Here is a 23,752-nt window from a genome sequence, read left to right on the forward strand (position 1 = left end):
AAATCACATCCTTTGTTTAGATAGGTAGTTGAGCTCATGCTCTATGCTTTTGCTTAAATTTATTGGCTCTTTGTAGGTAGTTGAGCTCATGCTGTATATTTTGCTTAATTTTATTAGCTCTTTGCTCAGTATTTATTTGTAATTATGTCCTTCTCCAAAGTGATAAGCTATTAGCTGTTGTTGTTCTGCAAGTATTTTTATATGTGATCAGATATGCACATATGCATCCATATTTTTCTAATCACATCTTGAATTACATTTTTTAGAATAACTAATAAACTTTTTGTTTCACTTATTTGTTTATTTCTATTGGTTCCCTTTGAGTTTATGCCTGCTTGGATCTGATAGGTTACTATTTTGGACATCCAATGTATTAGTGTTGGGTTTATGCTAATGCTGCTCATTTGGTTGGCAGGATAGCTTCGTGATATGGATGCTGTTGGTTGAGTGTACAAATGTATTTCATTAGATATAGTTTCATATTAAGATTTTTTTTTTCTATTTCATTGGATTCAGGTCAACTACACCTTGAATTATGCCCCTTTAGAAGAGCGAATAGTCTTTATGGTTTATTACCACTGGTTCCTTTCAATTTACACCCCTCTTTGATCTGATACGGTATTAGTTTGTTTTTGCTGTCTGGGTCATACATTGTGATAGTGTTGGGTTTATGCCAATGGTAATAGGCAGCATAGCTTCCTGACATGTATGTCATTGGCTGATTGTGCTAATGCATCTTACTAGAAAGACTTTCATATTGATAGTCATTCTTATATCTTGCTTCCATTTGGATTTAGTTCCTTTATCATGTGATGTTATATTATGTGATCTAATTGGCAATTGATTTCTATATGACTGGAAATGTTTTTTAATGTTTTTAAGGACCAGAGAAAGCACCATATAAGTTGTGAAAGCAGTTATCCCTATTATACTGTTTGGCTTTATTATTTTATATTAAAAGTGTCTGAAGTCTTAGCTATGCTCTGCATTCTATTTTTGCCTGATTTACTGCTTTGTTTTGAATTTGAATGTGAGCTATCTTCACCGGACAGTTTTATTTTGTCTTTTTACTGCATTATTTTGTAAACATATCTGCCTTTGAGGTGCTAGAAATCAATAATAGAATTAAGAAACTGGTTGTTTAGTTTCCAGCCGATACTGTAGATGTTTATAAATTCATAAGTTATTATATACAGTGTTTCAGGCCTGAAGGCTGTTTCAGCACACTCCATGGAACTTGGATTATATGTCTTGACACCCATCTAAATTTCCAGTTGAGATTTAAATGTTTCCAATGCATCAGAGACTCATATTTTACAGGCGATATTATTATAAATTCTTGGAATAGTCTGAGTAATAAACCTACTTCTCAATGTAGTTTTATTAAGTGGAATTATGAAATTAAAATATTTATGGGTTATTGAGCTACATACAGCCAGTTTCCATTCAGTATAGCTCCTTTTACTTCATCCTTCTAAGCAGTATAGGCTAAAATAGCCTTACTCTTATAGTATCTGTAATGTGATGAAGACAAGTTGCAGCATCTACCACTTCAACAAAACTCCCCAGCAGAGGAAGTATATACAGTAAATCTTATTGTAGTAATTCATCCCAATCAAGTTCAGTGCTATGGTAAAATGAATTATTGTCTTCCAACAGTGATCTTATATATGTAATGTTCAACATTACCATGCTTCTTTCACCTTATAGTGAGATACATTTTAACATACAGCCCATTTTTTCAAAGTTTTTACACTTATGGTGTTACCATGTCTTTGAAATGATGGCTTATTTGTAAGTGTTATTCCTAATTCTGTATATTCAGTTTATCAATGGACATCTCATTGTACGTCTTTCAAAATACATAACTTGACACTTAACAAAACTGAAGGCTAGACAAATATTATTTGCCCAAACAGAAATGTCATATTCATACTTATTGATGATAAGGAAGCCATTACTAGATACAGCTGGGACACCAGCCTTGCAGTCATCAGCAAACTATTTCACCCAGCAAATTTTGCTGGTTGGAAAAGTAGCCCTTACTATGTTAAAAAGAAAAGGACCCAACAAAGAGCCTTGATGGGTATCTTGACTGATTGACTTGCTCTTTGTGAGATTATCTTGGATTGTCACTCTCTGTGTATGATCACTCAACTAACTGTAAAGCTATTTGCGGAGTTGTTAAACTGAAATAATTTCAGTGTGCTAATTGAATAAGGCAAGATGTCAAGTGCTCCTGCAAGGCTAAGGCATGCCACTCCAACAGATAGACTTGAATCTAAAGACAATCTAATTTGATAATAAAATTCAGTCAGAACGGTCAAAGTTGATTTTTGTCCTGAAAAAAACAAAACGTGTTTGTTTATATCCAAATAGTTCTTGCTATATTCTAAATTTGCCAACAACTGTATGTGACATCTTTCAGAAAATTTGACAAAATTGAAGTTAGGTGTATTCACCTACAGCTTTGGTGTAGCAACCTATTCCCCTTTTTATTTATTGGAAGAATAATTAATGTTTTCTATGAATTTGGAAAAGTTCCCTTATTTGGTAAACCACAAACTATAGGTTTTAGTCGAGGAACTAAGACTGATTTAATTGAAGACATTAGGACTCCATGTATATTATCTGGCCCCATGATTGTTTCCTTACCAATTTTGTCTCATGATTTGATAACCATATCATCAGTTTTAACAGGGCAAATAAAGTGTATTAAGTTGAGGCTGTCAAGTACTTTAATACCCTCATTTGTTACGGGATTCATAAAACTGCTAAAGCAAATATTAATATTAATACAGAATTCTTAATTGATATTCCAATATTTAACATTTTAACTGGATGATTTGTTCTAGATATAGAGTTTATATAGTTATAATAAGATTTCTCATCACTGTTGTCACTATTGAATTTTGATTTAGTTTGTTTTTTCTCTTTGATTATTGCAACCTTAAAACTTTTCCTAATTTTTTTTAATTTAACCATATTTCTCTGAATGGGATATTTCTTACCTTGTCATCGCAACCTCTTTTTATTTTTATATGACATTTAGTAGTGCAGATCTCCACCAAAAGGGTAATTTAAATGTAGTAGACTTGCAAAGGTATTCAGATGATGTTTTTTACAGAATCAGACAGTAGCAGTATCGAATACCTGAATCCAGCTCTGAATTGCATTCAGTCTAGTTAGTAGAGTTAATACCTGCATTGATTTTATTATAATCAATTAACCTGAAATCATGCATTTTAATGGTCAGACCATAAAGTGTATTTTTATACTCTATGTTGAAAGTCAGAGAGTAGTAATCAGATAAACCTACAGGTGGCCCATATGGAATATATAAATCATTTCAGTTAGTTATAATAATATCTAATATATTACTTCTGCCAGCTTGTTCTGTTACAAGTTGATAGAAACCATCTTGACAAAGAATGTCTAGGAATTCTTGCTCTGTAATAGACCTTGAATATAAAGTTTTCCAGTTAAGATTAGGATAGTTTAAATTACCCAGTAAAATTGCCCTCTTGTATGATAAAAAATTATTTATATTCTTAATAAATTTTGAATGCCTAACTTTATTCATAGATGGTTTCCTATAACATTATATTGGTTATAATAATTCAAATCTATGTCGAATCTTAATATGAACAACCAAAGTTTCCAAAGTGACGTTTGTCGAAATTATTTTGGCATGAAAGTACTCATGAACTAACAAAATAATACCACTTCCATTTTTATTCTCTCTCATACATTCAGACTTAAAACAGGGCAGAAAATGAAGGAAACTAGAGTCCCATGATTTCAGAATACCAACAATTTATACATTTTCATATTGTGTAATATTATTTCATTTGTGGGACTTGCCCCCCAAGCTGAAAGCATTACAAGTGTATGTCTTTATAGTTAGATAAGGTCCTCTGTTAATATCAGATGGGACGGGGGCTTTGCAGGAATGTAGCCCTCTAAAAAAAAGTTGAAAGCTGATTTTTTATGATCCTGAACACAGTAATAGCCCTGTGATGGTCTAAGTGCAGTCAGTCAGATATAAACACTTGTGTTGCCAATAAATTCTTCCCAGTAAGTGAAAAGATTAGTGCTGAGGTAAATTGGGTTATAATAGTGAAAGGACTTCATTCTAAATAACATAAATTGTTTAGGCTGTGTAATTTTTTTTACTAATTATTCTAGTAGTTAATAAGAAAATAATGTACTTGGATGGAATTTGATTAGTTATAACTTTCTGAAATTGTGGAGATAATTTATTATTTCTACCTCTCAACTATACAGATTTTCACAGAACGTCTAGATTTGTGCCTCATATTTTTGGTTTGTTCTTCATAAAATGTATGGTTTTCTGGCAAATGACTGATGATTGAAGCTACTAAATAATGGAATACATTTGAATTTCAGACTTCATATCTTTTAGAAAATACATGTTAACACAAATTGTGCAATGTTAGCAACTTTCTAGAGCAATATTTAAAATCTGTCCCTATTTTTGGACCTTTGTCCCCCCATTATTTTAGGCTTGTTCCAGATTTTTGCACTAAGAAGTTGAGAAGTATGACCATATAATCAAACAATACAAGACTTTTCATATGGCTTATCCTTATAATCCACAAAATGGAGTGAGCCACACCTCTTGAAAGATATAGGCAGCATATTTAATTAGTTGAGCTTATTAGAATGTGCCTAGTGGAGCTGCTTAAAATAATTTTTTTGAGGGTGGCTATTGTTTTTTTGGTGGGGGGGTATTCACAGATATTAAATTACTTTTAGAATCACATATTTGGCTCTTTGGTCTATTGAATCATCCTTTAGGTTCAAAGGTTCATAAATAGCTATTAGAGATGGAGTCTTTGAGACCTTTGGAGAGTCCATTCCAACTGTCCCATTGCTTAGAACCCCACAGAAGGCAACTGGAGGTATGGGCACGTATGTCAGCATTTTGTACTACTTTGGGTAAGTTGTGTGCATTCGTGTGTGTGTGTGTGTGTGTGTGTGTGTGTGTGTGTGTGTGTGTGTGTGTTTGTTTGTGTGTGCATGCACACTTCATGAGCTATAACTTTGAGGTTCTGAATATATTCATTTTAGATTGTTATAATGTTTTTAAGGCATTTATGAAGCAAGGAAATCTGGATAATTATGAAGACATTATAGACTTTAAAATAATGACCACACCACATCAGTGGAGTTGCTCATTCTTTGTAAGCTGATGGATTCAAAGGGGGAAGTCAGCATTACAGAACAGAATGTGTATGTTTGCTTGTGATGGGTCTGCCAGAGCATGTGGTTGTTGCAGAGCACTCTGCACTGGTTTTGCCATGTCTCAAGGCTGCAGCTTAAAACCAAACAGCCATGCATCTGTTGTGAAAGCAGTGACAGGTTAAGTTGAGTAAAGGTTTCCTGTAACACTATTTAAGTGCTTAAATATGCATTTGTTCTTCAGGATGGCTGCTTAATCAAAAACGAGTAGTCCTGCCACTTCACATAACTTAAACACTGACAGTTTAATGATTGCCTCGTAGGTGTTTGAAGAATAATTGTGTTGAGTAATGAAAATAGAAGGTACTGATTTGGGACATCAAATCAATGGGAAAGGACTTGGCAGACATTTACAGAGCTATGCAGTCATTAATCCTATTTGAGTGTATGCTTACCCACCTAACAGAAGGCATATTCCCCATCTGCAGACCCCAGCATCTGCTAATCTCTTGCTGAGTAGTGGGTGTTTTAGTGCTTCTATGTGTATATAATGCATCTCTTCTAGTATATACAATAATAGTCATGCCTGTCTAGTAAGTTGGCTCAGGTTACTGTGCCACGCAGCATAATTAAGCAATGACTATTTTTGTTCTAGAATTGCAGTTTTCTTACATACACAACAAAACTGATCACCCTTCATTTGCTTTTATGGACAGAAAGTTTCTGTGCTTCAGGGCTATAGCTCTCTCACACATTGCTTAGTGCACTGACTAAAACTACCCCAGTCTCCCCAAAATAAGGCCTTTTAGCTCATACACGCACTGATAGGTAGGTGTGCAATGCAAGAGTCCATTAAGAAATGTAGCTTAGATTTTCAATTGCCCCAAAGCTCTGTGTGGTTAACTGACTTGCTCAAGATCACACAGTAGGCAAAGACTGAGAAAATTAAACCTTGTGTCATAGCTAAATATGATCAAACTGAATACATAGCCTTAACTCTCTGTGCTAACTGCTTTTATTTTTCATTTTTCAGCAATGCCTACAGCAGAATGGTGGCTGAGGAGTACCTACATTTCTTTGAATTTGCAGAACTTACAGTAGACCAAGCTTTAAGGTATAGTACATCACCTTCAATTCTGAGTAGTGTTGGGGGAGAAAAATGAAAGTATGCGTGACACGTATGTTTTCATAAAACCCCATGTGCATGTGTCATGCACACGTACATGCATGTGCACACATGAGCACATACACACATATATCTTTGCACATGCAAACACACACACACACACACACACACACACACACACACACATATATACAGCGACAGACTCTGACAAGGTGTCGCTACATATAATCTGACTTGGTGTCTCACACAGAGATGTTCAGTAAATAATTTTATAATAACATTACAAGTCCTCATGTGCTGTTTATGTATGAGCACAGTGGAGTATGGTACATGTATTTCTGTATCTTCATGAATATGCTACTTAATTTGGAGACATGTTTATTAAATGTTATAAAAAGCTGTCATGATGGATGCCTTTGTTCAGTGAGTGCATTGCATGTGGATCTTATTCTTTTCAACCAGTTAAAACAGAGACTGGGATGAATGGCTTATAATATTTCTTTGGCTATAAAGCCATTTTATAGACAGAGGTTATAGGTTACATGTTCTGTTTCTGTGCATCTTTGCTTTAATGATCCTACATAGTAAATATTTTTAACAATTTCATATCTGCCTTGATATGTAAATCACAATTAGTTCATTTTAAAGTAGAAATGTCTAAATGAAAAATTTGCATGCATTAAGTATTTAAATATTCATAAATACTTTATCACATCAGGTTGTTCTTGAAGGCATTTGTGCTGACTGGAGAGACCCAGGAAAGAGAACGGGTACTGCGACATTTCTCAGATCGATATCACTGGTGTAATCCTCAGAGTTTTGCTTCATCAGGTAATTTTAGCACTCCTCATCTCCCTTGCCTTTGTACTAGACAGTCTACAACTAGGTATAGTTATATATTTTTTCTTATTGGTGTTGTATCTCTCCGATACCAACAGCTTTTCCCTAGTTTTCTCTTTCATTGTGGCTGTCATCCAAGCTGCAGTCAAGGCTTCTGCTTGGTTCTCCTACTCTTTTCGGAATTCCCCTGCTGCATATACTGCATGTTCAACTGAAGTGAGAAGTGCAGTTCCATGCCCAGTTGATGCATGAATGCTTCCATACGTGCATAGCATTTCTGCAACATGTTTCTTCACAAGCCTTAAGTATGGCTGACACATTGCTTCTGGAAGATTCTCCTGATGTCTTCTGGGATTACCAGCATAGTGGGCAGTCTTTGTCCACCAAGATGAGCAGGGTAACATCAGTTGTTCTCTCCTATTCTTCCTGGCTGGCTACGTGAGTGCTTGGGCTACTGATCAATTCAGAGACATGTGGCATTCAGCCAAGGCTTTATCTGTGCCACAGAGACAGGGATGAATTGTGTATAACTATACCCCAACATTATTTAATGAACAGTGTTACATAAGTTTACATGTGCTTTGCCCACAGCATATCACATTTTATTTCTCTGTTATTTAATATTTTATAATATGCTGCAAGTCAACAGTACCTGTTGTGCTTATCCAGAGCTCCTGCTGTGGTATGTTTATAATGCATCATGCTGTTGTAAGCTGCAGATGTTTTTACTTCTTTAATATGTGCACATGTCTGCCTTGTTTTCTTCCCCCACAAACCACTAAAGTCAATGCTCAGGTTACCATTGAAGCTAATCACTGAATATAATGCTTCCTTTGGCATGTATCTGTTCAGGCACATGGAATGCCCACATAGATACCTTATTAAAAGGATACGAGGTCTAAACAACATGTCCTACATAGACAGACTCAAAACCCTCTTATTATACTCGGTATTCTGCAGACTGCTAATAGGTGACCTATGTCTGGCATACGAGGCATCCTCTGACCCATTACTGATGGATTTATTGCATATCAACAAGTCAAACAGCATCAGAAATGCTCAGTCTAGCGATTTAAACCCCTTTCTGCAGCACTGGGTCCCCTCAAATTATTTATGATATGATCCCAGTTATTCTCATTATGAGTAATATATAATTATTGGCCATGGGATGGGTAAGGCCAGTCTGCAAAAAAATGTGAGAGGTTAATTCAAGTACAAACAGGCAAACTGGCTAAGCTTAAAATTGCTTACAAGGGCAGCTATCCTAGCACTTACCTAGGAACCTAAGAAACCTATGAGAAGCTAGGCTTATACTGTCCCTGAGTTATTGCTTTTTTTCTGCTCATTTTTTTTTAACTGTAAATGCCCTCCTTTTTATGGAAGTATCCCCTAATATCATTGTATGAAAATCATTCAGGTACTATTTTATAGTTTTAGGTAAATGTCTTTTTATTTATTTATTTATTTATTTTTACACTTGAACCTCTGGACTCGCATCCCTTTTCTACAGGATGGAGCTTCCTTAGGATGTTTAGTTGTCATGCCAACCACTCTGTAACCTGCAGTCTTTCCTGTGTCCATGTCATCTGTAAGGTAGAAGGTAAAATGGACAGTTTCCCTACCATACATGCCACTGAGCTGGCCAAAGTACTGACTTTAATGTCGGAGGAGATACTGTTGTGTAGAGACAGGTGTCGCTTTTTGGCCTAATGTACCTTAGTGGATTCAAGATTTCATACTATGTCCATACTTAATCGAGTCACTAGTCAAATAAATACAAAAAAAAAGTCTCATTTCAAGACTAAATGCACTGGAGTATTCTGGGAGAAGAAAATATGTGTTAAGTGTAATGGTTGGCACAGTGGTTAGTGTTTTCTTGCAGCATCAGTGTGTGGAGTTTAAGAATAGATTGAGAGGATTTCAGTTAATCTACAGACAGAAATCCCAGCAGTAGACAACTCACTGGTGGTCAGCACTGAAACTTTAGGTAGGAGTTTCTGAGAACTTTAAATGCCAGATACAGGTTGGTGTGATCTCAATTATAATACAAAAAAATGTCTGCACACAGAAAAAATCCAAAATACTAAAACAATCTCTAGTGAAAACAGCAACACATCTAAACTGAGTGTTTCATTCTATTTAATAAAGAACTTCTTTAGAAATAAATATCACATTTCATTCAGCACCACTTATATATGAATCAAATAAGATCACCAAATTTGCCACAGGTACCTCTAATAGAGCCCACCACTGTCTTTCCCTCAAGCAGCTCAACTGGCTTGAGCTGCCTCAATTACTTCTTACCACTCAACTCTCCACAGCCCACAAACTATATTACCTTCCAAACAAAACCTCCATTTTACAAGACCTAATACACCCCTACACCACCACCTGAGATTTAAGATCAACAGACCAAAATCACATAAATGTAATCAAACATAAGAATGAAGCTGGCAAATCTCTTTTTGCCTGTTCTATAGCAAAAGTCTGGAACTCACTTCCAAAACACATAACTTCTACAGGTTCTGCTCCACAATTTAAAAAACTACTCAAAACCCATTACTTTAAAAACTGGCTATGCCCATGTGACTCCCCAGGCTAATCCACTACATTAGCAGTTATACAATGACTCTACCAAGGATCACCTAATAGTGCCTAACCTCTGGATATTAATTTTTAAATAACAATGTTCTATTCTATTGGTATCTACTTATATGTCTCTGAAGACAGTTAAACATATTCCTGCATACAACTGGTATACCTCAAGAATACAATAATTGTATCTATACATATATCTGTGAAGAAATGTAAAATGTGTTCTTGTATAATATTGTAAGCATTTAGAAGAAAGTGTTGTAATTCAAAAAATGTTATTTGTTAGATTGTTTTTAAGTGGAGCTTTTCTTTCCGGGCCTCCTCTGAAAATGGACTTGTATCCAGTCTGACTTTCCCGGACATTAAATGTAAAATAAATAAAATAGTCACATGACCCCAGTCCTCCAATTAAAAACATTTTAAGCCTCATCTTTTCATATTACAAGTCAATGAAATCACATTGTTTAAACCAGGATTAAAAATAGCTCCCAAACAGCATTGCCAATATAACTCATGCTTTTCCAAAAAGTTGATTTTAGGTTCATAGTTTCGGCTATCAGTCACGAGGGTCTTTATAAGCCATGCAACCCAAATGTGACCCATAAATTGCCAGACCTGGGATGAATTTCTTATTATCCATCTATTGGTCAAAGTTGCACTTAAATAGGGATAGTGAGGAATAATGGATGAGGAGCCTGTTCCAGACAATGGGAATTCTCTGAGAAGCATGTTTGTCTCTCCAACATGTTGTATTTATGGTGCAAGCAAATTTAGGTCTTTTAATCCAGTAGTTATGATGCTATTTATTTTGTGGATGTGCAAAAGGTTAATCGAAACATACTCCAGGATGCATTGTATGTCAGGCAAAGATCACCTCTCAGAAGTCTGTATGATACTGAGTAAAGAGACAGCACTTTAAGGCAATCAGCATAGGACATTGTGTTTACTCCCTGTATCCTTTTTGTAAGGAACTTTTGACCCTTTGGGACATTCCAATTGCAGCATGTGTCTGGTCGTGTACATACCAAAGCGGGTGCTATACTCTATGATGGGTCTGATGAGAGCTGAGTACAGTGGTATGATGACCTTTCTGGACCTAGATACCATGCCCTTGCTTATATGTTGAGCAACTAGAAGGATTTTCGTACTTCCTTGGACTCATGTTTTTCTAAGGCTAGGTTACTATCCTCATGAGTTCCTTGATCCTGGACTACTGACTTAACTTTTAGAGGTGTTTTATTGATGACGTAGTTATCCAGGGTGGCCAACTTCCCAAACAGTACTATAATGCATTTCCTGGTGTTGAACTTTAGCCTGTGGCTTTGGCACCAAGTATTTGTCTGTGTTAGACCTTCCTGAAGGGTGTTCTAGTGTAGGAGGGATTCGTTAACTTATCATAATTTGCAATCATCTGTGAACTTGGTTAGCCAGAGGCCTTTGACAATGGATTTGACATCTGAGAAGTAGATGCCAAAAAGGAGTGGACCCAGTACATAGCCCTGGGGGACTCCACTGGTCTCATTGATTATAACCTCCTTGGTCCTATTAGTGAGCCAGCTAGCTATCCAGAATTTTATAAAGGGGTTTATGCTTAATTCTATAAGTTTGTTGACAATGCCTGTGTGGGGTATTGTATCAAATCATTTAACCAGATCTAGGTAGACAGTATGCATCATTTATTCCTCATCCATTGCTTTAGTGATCTTTTCAAAGAATTCCACTGGTTAAGTAATATTGACCTTCCCTTGACAAAGCCAAACTGGCATGGATACTGTGTGTGGAAGTCTCCTGTGTCCTTGTTGATAATTTACATGATGATTCTTTCCATGGCTTTGCAAATAAGACTAGTCTTAGGTTGTTCAATAACTTGAAACACAAATCTTTTAAAGCATTTGCATACTGAAACATGCTTTACTAAAGCATACTTCATATCCATCCACTTAATAGCATAAATATACCCATGTATCCTTTCTGCAAGGCTTCTAATAGTCTTGCCCACATAATATGCAGAACAAGTAGTGCATGTGGCCAAATATATTAAATCTCGGGAATGGCATGAAAATGTACCTGTAATGCTACAAATGTTACCATTATTGGCAGCATGAAAAAGAGAATCAGTATTAATATATCTGCACTGTTTACATGCTCCAAAAGGGAATGTGCCACTTTTTTCTTTGTTTCTGATTTAATAACAGGCCACCTCTCCAGTAATGTTTTCAGATACTTCCCTTTCTTAAAAATAATTTTAGGACATGTACACACGACCTTACTTAATTAATTACACAACATAACTTTCCAGTTATCACAAGTAATATTCAAAATGTCCTTAACATCATAAGACTATGTGATAAAAAATACACATTATCCACATCTACACTCTGCTGTCTGGTTAAGTACTATGCCAGTTTTTCAGTCTAATCAAAATGGATAAAAATTTGCTCTCCCTAAAATCAAAACATTCTTGGCACACCAACTCCAGTAGAGATCTTGGGTAACCACTATTCAAGAAAAATTCCTTTTGTTTTTAATATTCTTCACTTAAAATGTTATCATCTAATATCAACTAGCTATTTTTACAAATTGACCTTGACTATGTTTTTCTTCACAAACATTGGATGTGCATTGGAGAAATGTAAATATTGATTTACAAAAGTATCTTTCCTAACACTCTTGAATTAAGACCACCGTCCCCTTTGTGGATGGTAGTATCCAAATAATTAATATAATTTTTATGCAAAAAGCAAGTGAATTTAAGAAAATCAGTGGTTGCTTCCATTGCCCGCATAAAATCCAAAAATTCATTCATGTCCCCTTTAACCAAGAAACATAAATCATCAATAAAATGTGTGTAAGAAGCAATGCAATCTTTAAAAAATAAACTTTCAAATCAAAATATGTTCCAATTGTCCTAAAACCAAATTAGCATAAATGGGGGCCACTGGGTCAACTATTGCAACTCTTTTTTTGTATGTATGTAGATGTCATTATTAAACAAAAAAAATACTGCCTAAAACCAAATCTAAAAATATACAAATATTATTAATTTTCACATTGTTCAAATCAGAATGCAGAAAGTTGTGTTGGGTAATGAAGAATTAAGTTACGTTGTGGGGACTTGCACCCTGCTAATACATTTTGTTTTCTCTGGCTGAATGTTTCAACACTGCCTTTAATTCAGTTAGTGTTCATGGATGAACTGTCTATTGGTGGGATTGCAGGAGTTCTCACACTTGACAGAGACTTGAAATTCTACCAATTTAAACTCTTAAGTATGTGGAGAACTTATAAGGACAGTGTCATCTTGATGCCTTCTTTAGCTATTTTATTTATTTTTACAAGTTGGCTAAGTGAGGTCATTCAACCCATTTGCAGTTATAATCTAGTTACAGAGACAAATAAATATTAGATATAAATATATTGCACATATGTTAAAAGAATTAAGTGGTGCTTAGGCTGTTTGCCTAATACTGTCAGATTTTGTAGTATTATTTCTTTAAACATCATTCTGAAATCAGAATATATAGTCATAGCAAACATTAATATTACAGATACAAAACTATTTGTAAAGTAATAGCATCAGAGCAAGTGCATGCTCATAGATTCATAGGCTCATAGATTTATACCAGACTAATGACCCGTAGGGCTCTTATAAGCCTAGCCAATCATCTCACAAGTTTACTTGCCTTAGAGGTTATTTTAAGGGGTCTATTTAAGCTAGAACAAGATTACAGGCTGCCTCTTTTAGAGACATAGGTGCTAGAGCTGGAGTGTATTTCCAATTTCCCATCTGTGGGCCCCGGTTCATTTTGAGTAGGGTTATGGAAGACCTCTGCTTCACATGGATGGGAAGCCTGTTCTGTAAAGGGGAATTCTGTGATGCACATACATCTGCCTTCAACATGTTCTATTTATGTCACAAGTGAAGTTTAAATCCCTAGAGGGAGTAATTCTGATGCTATTCATTTTGTGGATATGCAACAAGTCCATCACAGTGGATCCAAGGATACATCGCATGCCAGACATTGATTGCCTCTCAACAATTTGCACTCTGTGTACAGAGATAGGGCTTTGATGTGATCTGCACACGACATGCTGTTTATGCTCTAGTTCTGTTTGTGAAGAACCTCTGTGGATATTCCAGTCATTCCTTGTGACTGGTCAGGTGCATACTGAAGGGGGCATTGTACTCAATAATGGGTCTGATGAGGGTTGAATACAGTGGATCAATGATATCCTTGGGCTTGATGCCATGTCCTTGCTTATAAGTTGAATAACATAAAATGATATCTTCACTACCCTAGAAACATCTTGGTCAAAAGCCAGGTTACTATGTACATATGTATCCAAATCCATGACAGCTATTTTTACTGTTACAGTTCTGTTATCAATGAGATAAGTTTCTGGGTGGCTTCCCAAATGATACCATTATGTATTTCTTGGCACTGAGTTTTAAGCTGTGGCACTGGTACTAGTCATTTGTCTGTGGTAGTCCTTTCTGTATGATGATAGTATCTTGCGGTGAGTCTATGACTGCTTCTAATTTGCAATAATCTGCAAATTTGGCCAGCTAGAGACCCTTGACATTGGCCTTGATTTCTGAGAAGTAGATGCTAAAAAGCAGCACACCCAGCACAGAGCTCTAAAGGATTTGTCAAAGAGTAGTGGTGCTGTCTCTTTCATGTATGATGTCATAATGGGCAATTTCTTAATTCAGGTAGGAATGAAATTCTCTGACTTCTGGCAAAGAATGAAGAATGCTTTATAAATACATGCTAATGAAGAGAAGGAATGCCACATGACATCAGTGACACTGTACTAGGATTAATCGCTCAGATGAGTGGCTAGAATTTCAAAATTCCCCTCAGTAGCCTACAGCAATCTTGTTTACAAAACAAACTGCCAGTTAAGAGTATGGTATGAAAATTGATAGAGCCATACTGTTTCAGAAGAGTAAGAATTAATTTGTCCCCACTGTGTAGCAGTAATCAATTTACAAATGTTTTGAGGAATATCTGCATCCTTTTAAAATTGTTTTTTGAAGTGGCAGGTATTACTTGTGAGTGTACAGTACATTAGAAATTAATACTTAATTTTCCAGTGCTCCTTCTCTTTCAGTAGTTAATAGTTATGCAGCTGTATAGCAGATGGCTAGAAGCCTTGTTGACTCAAGAAGTTGATTTAGAAAAGTCACTGAAGGGTATAGTCACATCTCTGTCTATTTGAAAATGTTAACAAATTCAAGGTTGCATCCAACAGGTGCACAGGTGTTCCATTTGCTTTGGTACTTTAAAGACAAAACAATATGGATTTGAATGTTGCATGACTGAGCTCTCTTCCCTGTTGTTGTAGCCCTTCATAGACTTGTTCTAGATTCTTCTTAATATTATAATGATCACTTTGTGATACAAAGCATTCTTTAGTGTGATACTTATCACTTTATGTGAGTGGTCAGAGGCTGATATGACCATGCCATCATCACAACATACCTTGCAGGGTCTTGTGACATGCATAGTTAAAGATTTTAATGAATGGATAAAGAGTAGACATTCAAGGACTAGGCCTTGTAGTACCCATTGTAGTTACTGGATTAGTATAGGAAAGTGATTTTTGAATGGAAATACAAATGCTTTTATTGTATTAATAGCTTGTGGAACAGCTCAGTAGAGCTAAATTCAAGCAACACGACAATTTCTTACTTATCAGTCAAAAGCTTTTCTAAGATCCTAAGGCACTAATCTGCCCAGTGCAACTACATCCTTTAATATGATTTTATTAGATCACAAGTTGAGTTTTCAGTTTTAAAACATCATTTTATGCTATGAACACATGCATCACAAAAATAATTACAATACTAAATTATATTTTTATTGACAGCAAATGTCTCATATAATCAAATATAAATCTAAGATATATTTTCAACATGTAAATATATAACACAAAAAAATGAAAAAAAAAAATAAGGAATAAGCAATGAAGAATTAAAAGATCTACTAAACTGTGTGCAACATATTTTATTAACTCAAATTACATTTTAAATTATTTAGTCGCCATTCTATTAACTGAACTTATAATTTGAATTATAAATTATTTCTACATTCTATGATAAAATATAATTTTGTAAGTGTTATTTAGTTCTCTTTAATTCTTTAACTTTTCAAACTGACATGTTTCATATTTTTCAATTCAAATGGCTTTTACTTTATAACATTGTCATTAGATCATAATCTCATTGTATTAGTTTCTTTATCATAAACATACGATATAAGACTAATAAAATTTAAAGCTAATGGAGAAACAGACTTCTTTCAATTCCTAAAGTCAAAGGTGAAGCAAACACAGACTGGAAGTAGTAAATCCACACAGTTTATTTAGAGGAATAAGTGCTTCATCCCAAACAGTTAATTTATCAGGAACTTCATCAGAAACAGTATAGATTCATCCTACACCAAATTTATATAAAGTAAACAATGACATCATATCCTATCTTGGAGCCCATAAATATATGAATATGCATATAAACACTATATTGGCATCAAAAAAATTAAAAATGTATAAATAAAAAACAATTATAAACAAAAGGCATTAAAAACAGTAAAAAATATGCAAGAATTAGAATTTTTTTTTAAAAATGCTAACATAATTACTACAAAAAAAACTATCTTTTGAGAGTTTTCAGTTTTAAAAGACTAGAAATAGAGAGATGTTTAAACCTGGCCAGTATAGGTAATTCAGGCACATTTGCCATATTAATTCCAATTTTTCCAAATAATATGGCCATGCACCACCTCTTTCTGATACAGCTACAACTTCTACAACAATAAATTTAAACATGTGTTGTGGATTTAATGTGACATGCTTTGCTAGTGCATTCACTTCACAACAATCTCTAATATTTCTCAGATGTTTCCCAGTCCTGTTTTTGAGATTACATTCTGTCTTCCCCACATAGAAACATAAACAGTTAGAACATAAAGCACAACAGACTCATTTCTCACTGTTACAACAGTATTTACAGGGTATCTTCACCTTCGTATTATTGATTGTAAATGTATTTCCTTCAAAGATATAGGGACAAAATTTACACCTACCATGTATATACATGTATCCCCCCAGTAAACGGAAGGTGCTGATGCTCAAAGAGGTTTTTTAAATTAGAGCCTCTTCTAAATACACATGTGGGTTTATCCCCCACAAGCTCCCTAAGATCACCGTCACCACTTAATAACTTCCAGTTTTTTTGCAAGATATTCTTAATATGAAATGCATCATTTGAAAATGTAGTGGTGAAACTGGAATGGAAGTTCTGTTGTGGCACATGTGTCGGGGTATTCAAATCCAACCCATTTATAACTGTTGAGCACTGTACAGAAACAGCAATGGTAGTATCTGTAGCTGGATCTGGTTATATACTGATTAGAAGTAGGATTTAAAATCCGTAGAAAGTACCCATTACGACTTTTATCCATAACTTCCCCTTTCAGCTCATTTATTAGATTATTAGGGTACCCTCTCTTAGAAAACATGTCCTTCAGTTTAAAACATTCATTCTCAAATGACTCCCACAAGGTCACAATATGGGCTGCCCTGGCAAAATAGCCTTCAACCAGAGCCCGTTTTTGTGAGAAGGGGTGACTACTACTACTATAGTGGAGAAAGCTATTGGAATATTTTTTTTACGATAAATTTCCACTAGGAACCTGTGATTTATATTGTCTTTCTTCATTAAAATGTCCGAGTATGGAATTTCAGTATCACTAATAGTGTGTGTGAACTTCAAGAATGAGGTTGTGTTATTAATATAGTGCAGGAATGGTTTGACCTGATCCCTTGGTCCCTTCCAAAAAATTAATATATCATCAAGGAAACGGGTATATGTATGGCAAAAAGGAAAGAATGGTGAATCCTTTAAAAATCGCCTTTCCATTCGAGCATCACTATATTAGCGTAAAGGCCCCCACAACATAAACCCATTGCCACCCCTTAGGTCTGAAGGTAGTATTCCTTTTCAAAAAGGATAAAATTAGTTTTAAGTACCATATCCAGGAGTTGTTCATACATATTAATTTTTTGTTCTGGAATGTTCTTCAGATGTAGGTAATCACAGAACCATTGTTCCCCTATTTCATGGGGAATAACTGTATACAAATCGACCACATCAACTGTTATCAGCAAAAATTCATTATCATATATTATATTAATAATTTTTCTTACAAAAAAACTTGAAATCGACACACAAGTGGGGTTCACCCATTAGATGTATCTTTAATTGCATGTCTAGGGATTTCACCAGTAGGTGAGTTATTAAATCTCTGGCATCCACCATAGGTCACATTGAGGGCTGATATATGCTCTTATGTAATTTAGGTACCCCCAAAATAACTGGGGTTGTGGGGAATTCTACTGACAAAAAGTGAAGTTCATTGATGGTTATTAAACCGTCGATAAAGAGGTTCTGAATAAATCCTTTTATTTTTCTATAAGTGCCATTCATTTAATTTAATGAACTCCTGTTAAAAGTGGGGGTATTCAGGATCAACCTTATTTTCTTGATGTAATCATCCTTATTCATAATGATCACACCACCCCCTTTATCATGTTTCATAATTCTAGTCCCTAAAGAATGCTTAAGAAATTCTAATTCATTTATTTCATCATTACTCAGATTGCACTTTTGTCTCCCATTATTATTGTTTCGACATGGCATTCTTATATCCAATTCACAGACCATTTCAAAAATCTCTAAAGCTGGATGAACGGGGGAGGGGGGGTAAAAGTACTAGAGACCCTAAAGGGGGGTCAAGAACCTGCTCAACATTATGAAAAATGACATTGAAGTTAAGCTTCCTCACATATCGTTAGAGGTCAATTAATATCTGCACTAAATTCACAGATTTACTTGGAATAAAGGTAAAACCTTTAGCAAGTAGGTCACAAGCAGTAGCATTCAATATTAAATCATACACTTTAATGTCCTTAGTACTGTTTAATTCAATAGACATACGTGGTAGAAAAAATATGTTTCCATCTAACAGGCCACAGTTTAAGTCCATCATGAGTTCATCTCTTTAATTTCTACAACCCCCTGTTGTTTCCCCTGTTCGACCAGAAAGTTCCCCATTGGTAACTGGGATACTGTTGACGTCTCTGGCTGTTGTTCATGACTTGTCGATTCATGAGGCATTTGGAACGCCTGAGTGGGGGATAATCTTCCTCGTCTAAAAAATGAACCACAGTGGGCACATAGTTAATGTCAACAGTCGGGGCATTTAAGTCCATCCTGGGTAATTATTGGTCCTACTTGGATACCATTCCTGAGAATGGGGTGGTGGGAGGTATGCTGTATTAGTACTGTACTCCCTCTCATCCCTCATGAGTTTCTTTAGTTTCCTATTTGTTATCACAGTCATTTGTTCATCAATGCTACGAAAAATTCTGGCATAGTCAAACCTATAATCACCAAACAACTGGTCTTGTATAATAGTTCTGTCCAAAGCACTAACCTCCTTACTCAGCATCCCAATCTGGGTTTCATTGTGTTTAATAACCATGTCCATATACTCAAATCCAAATTTATCAAATAACTGGATTAACTCTTTGTGAAACATTGAGTCAGAAATCAAGCCTGTGGGGTAACGCCACAAGCGCAGACCCTTAGGAACAACTTGCAGTCTTAAATACTCATTAAAATAAGAGTTATCCATCTGCAGTTTCTTTATTTTGAACAAAATATGATCAAGTTCACTCAGTTTGTAATTAAGCCTAGTATTGTTTGCTCTCAAATTCTGTTAGTTAAACTGAGAGGCATTTTTTAGCCAGTCAGATAGTACAGGAATATTATTGTGGTTAAATTCATTCAGCTCTTAAAAAATAGTTTTTGTAGTAATCATGTTTGCATTTGTTTAAAAAGTTTCTAATTCTTTCATATTTTATACTGTTTTTATGCCTTTTGGTATAATTGTTTTTTATTTATACATTCGTAATTTTTTGATACCAATATAGTGTTTATATACATATTCATATATTTGTATTGGGGGGGTGTTTATACATTTGGGCTCCAAGACAGGATATGATGTCAGCTTTTACTTATATAAATCTGGTGTAGGATAAATCTGTACTGCTTCTGATGAAGTTCCTGTTTGGGATGAAAGCGCTTATTCCTCTAAATAAACTGTGTGGATTTACTACTTCCTAACTGCGTTTGCTTCACCTTGGATTTTGTGGTTTCTTCTGTTTCTGTTTGGATTGCTTTCTTTCAATTTCTTCTTGTGAATATAAGTTTCAGCCATGTTTATGTCATCTCTATCATTTATTGCATACCTTCTTAAAGTTTTTGGCAATCATGTTTATCTGTGAATGAATTTAAATGGAAACATATTTAAAATGGAAGAGGTGTGATTTTAGCAGACTTTAAAATCACTGCTGTTTGATTAATGAGACTTTGAATTACATTAATCAAGTAATAGTAACATAAAATATTTATTTAATGATAGATTTCTTTTTCTGAGTTTGGAACATCTGACATCTTTGAAATATACCAACTGTAGAAGGAAAAATGCTAGCTGGTAAAATATAGTAACTTCTGCACAGCTTGAACAGAGTATAACACACGTATAGCCAACTCTAGTGTTCCACCCAAATTTCAGGCTAAATCCACTCGTAATGATAAAAACAAATCTTTTATTGAAAATAAGGTTTAGCGCTTTCATCTGTTAAAAATCAGACTTCCTCAGAACCAAAATGGAGTACTTCCAGTTCACATTTAAATAACCTTTTTGGCGCCAAAAATTCAAAAGGAAATGGAGCTCTTAAAGAGACATAGTCATAATAATTCCATATACACACATACTACTATGCTAAAAACAGCTAAACATTTCAACAGATCCAGTGTGCTGATATAAAATGACAATATAAATAATAATTGTGGTAAATAAAATATACTCTGCACATACTAATTTCATCTTAAAACATACTCTAAATATATGTAATAGTGAAATAATAAAACTTGCATGACTAATGCTCATAAATTATAACAAGTCAACAAGAATCATGCTCATAAATTATAACAAGTCAACAAGAATCAAAATACAATGGCAACATCCATGATATATCTATGCCATGATTAAAAATGGTTTAATACTTATATTTTCATTTATGCCAGGTGACCTAATGGCATCTGTCAAAATTTGCCACTTACTTTCTTTCATGGCTAAAAGTGCTTTCCAATTTCCCCCATAAGTAAATACTTCTACGTGATCTATAATGGCAAATTTAAAACCATGTGATTCACCATGTATGGATATGTGTTTATAAAGTGCATTATTATTGTCTTTAATCTTTATCTTGTAAATATGTTCATATACTCGTTTCCTAAGGGCTCTCTCTGTTTTGCCTGTATAGAATGTGTTGCAGGCATAACATGTAGCAATATATACGACTTGTTTGGTGCCACAATTTCCTGCTTTGCATTTGATGTTAGTCTTGTTGATATCTCCTAACTTAATATTGCCTACCTCATTTATGACATAACATTGTTTACAGGTACCACATTTTCTAGTTCCCATCGAGAGCTTTGTATTATGTACAGTTTTTTGTTTAGAAGCTTTCTCCAATAATTTTTTAATGTTGGGTGCTGTTTTATATACAAAGCTCGGATAATTGCCCAAAATGGAAGCTGTATCATCATTTACTGTAATTAAATTCCAGTGCTGTCTTAAAATATCTCTAATATATTTCGTGTAAGGAGTATACATCAAGATGCAAACTCGATTGCAACACATACCTACATCATCATATCCCTTCTTTCTATTATGAATCATCATAAAATTTAATGACTTGCCTAATAAGGGTGGACATTTTTTACCCCATTCATTCTTCACATAGTTGGAAACTTGTGATAATAGGGCTGAGGGGTATCCTCGATTGCTAAACATGTTACTTATTCGGTCAACTTCCCTATTCATGATTTCTCTAGTAGATGACATGCGAGCTGCCCTAATACATTGTCCTTTATAAACATTTTTGAATATATGGGGAGGGTGATAACTATTAAATTCAATATAGTCATTTGAAAAGGTTTCCTTCCTATGGATTTGTGACATAAATCCCTTATCAGAATGGCTGATATATGTGTCCAAATATGCTATGCCACTGTCACTGATATTATGAGTGAACTTTAAAAAATTTGTTGTGCCATTAATAAATTCCATAAAAGAATTAATCTCATCTTTAGAACCCTTCCATAAGATGAATAAATCATCCAAATATTGTGTATAATATGCTATATTGGAATAAAATTAGCTCTTGAACACATATTCTGTTTCCCATTCCAACATGACTAGATTGGCAAAAACGGGGGCACAAGAGGCCCCCATAGCCACACCTTTGCATTACCTAAAATATTCACCTTGAAAATGTATATAATTATGGTCCAAAACTAGTCCCATAATATCTACCATAAGGCATATGCGGTCCCAGTCCATGTTTGAAAACTTTCTTAGACTATTGCTGAAATACTCTAAACCTATATCCTTAGGGATACATGAAAAAAGATCGACTACATCTATGGTGATGAAAATGAGATCCTTATTCCATATGTCTGATGTAAGCTGACTAAGAAACGTCCAAGAATCCTTTATTAAGTGAGTGATTTTTTCATAAATAGGTTTTACCCATCTATCAATGGCCACTCCTAAAGGATAAGTTTTGGATCTTGAACCAGAAACTATAGGCCTAAAAGGAGGCTGGGTGATACACTTGTGTACTTTGGGAATTCCTATAATAGTGGCCAGAGTCGGATATTCAACTTTTAAATATTGGTAGATCTCACTAGTAATTCTATGATCAATAAAATATTCTTCTAATGTTAGATCAATTCTTTTGTAACCAATATTAATCTCATTTAACAATACTACTTCATAATTATATGATGAATACAAAATATTATGCATTTCATTAACATAATCAAATGTATTATATATCACAATTCCGCCCCCTTTGTCGGGTTTCATTAATCTAATATCCTTATTGTTAATAAATTGATTTAAACATTGTCGTTCTACTTCATTCAAATTGTCCTCAATATCTAGCTTATAACAACTGTTGGTCTTAAGATTTTTCTTAAATTTATAAATATCATGACACACCATCTTCTCATAATTACCCACTTGATTATTTGATATGGGTATATACGTACTTTTCTTTTTTAGTCCAAGATGTTCTGTCGGTCCTTGTTGCGTGTTATGTTCTCTAAACTGCATAGCTAAATTGAGTCTTCGACAAAATAATTTGACTTCTTTAATAATATCCACAAGTTGGAAACCCGTAGATGGAATAAATTTCATACCTTTACTGAATAATGTAAAAAATTCTGGTGTGATATTCATATCAGTATAATTAAACACCTTAAACCCATTGTAAGTATGAATAATGTTTTCCACTTGGGTTTTATTCCTATCATTATGTTCTGGACACTGTTTACTATCTTGACTGTCAATCTCAACCGTGTGCGTACTATGGGATATGTCACATACTAAAAATTGTTTAGGAAACTTATCTGCTTCGACTATTTTATTTGATTTTTTGCCGCGGGGTAAAATCTGCCCCCCTGAAAATTAGTTTCCTTATTGAAATATTTACCTCTATTTATATTATATACTGTGTTGTCAATAGAAGTTCTATCCTGTGGCCATATATAAGCTCTATTTTGGTAATATAACTCTACGTCTCTCTGTATTTTCTTGTTCTTCCTGTTGAATATTCCTTTGGCCTATTGTTCAGCATAGTAGAACTGTTTGTCATATAAATCTTTCCACTGTGTAAACGATATATCATTTACTATATCTTGGTTCAATTTCTCAACCTCTTGAATCAGGGTAGACAATTTCTCATCGTTGAATTTGATAAGCATATTCATATATTCTATACCAAAATTATCAAGCATTTTATTAAGTACATTAATAGCACCTATGTTGTATTCCAGGCCCATAG

The 23,752-nt window shown here is 34.6% G+C and overlaps 1 protein-coding gene across 3 annotated transcripts in view; it reads left to right on the forward strand.

The window, feature by feature from the left end:
• LOC122812030 overlaps positions 1–23,752 on the forward strand; it is a 639,997-nt gene that overhangs the window by 430,101 nt on the left and 186,144 nt on the right. For all 3 annotated transcript variants that reach the window (XM_044084271.1, XM_044084270.1, XM_044084272.1), the window contains 2 exons: positions 6,239–6,319; positions 7,050–7,162. In XM_044084271.1, the coding sequence (XP_043940206.1) occupies positions 6,239–6,319; positions 7,050–7,162 (194 nt within the window). The remainder of the gene's footprint in view (positions 1–6,238; positions 6,320–7,049; positions 7,163–23,752) is intronic.

The sequence above is a fragment of the Protopterus annectens genome, chromosome 9.part0 (genome assembly GCF_019279795.1).
Source record: "Protopterus annectens isolate FY-2018-M chromosome 9.part0, PAN1.0, whole genome shotgun sequence".
NCBI classification, from domain to species: Eukaryota; Metazoa; Chordata; order Ceratodontiformes; family Protopteridae; genus Protopterus; species Protopterus annectens.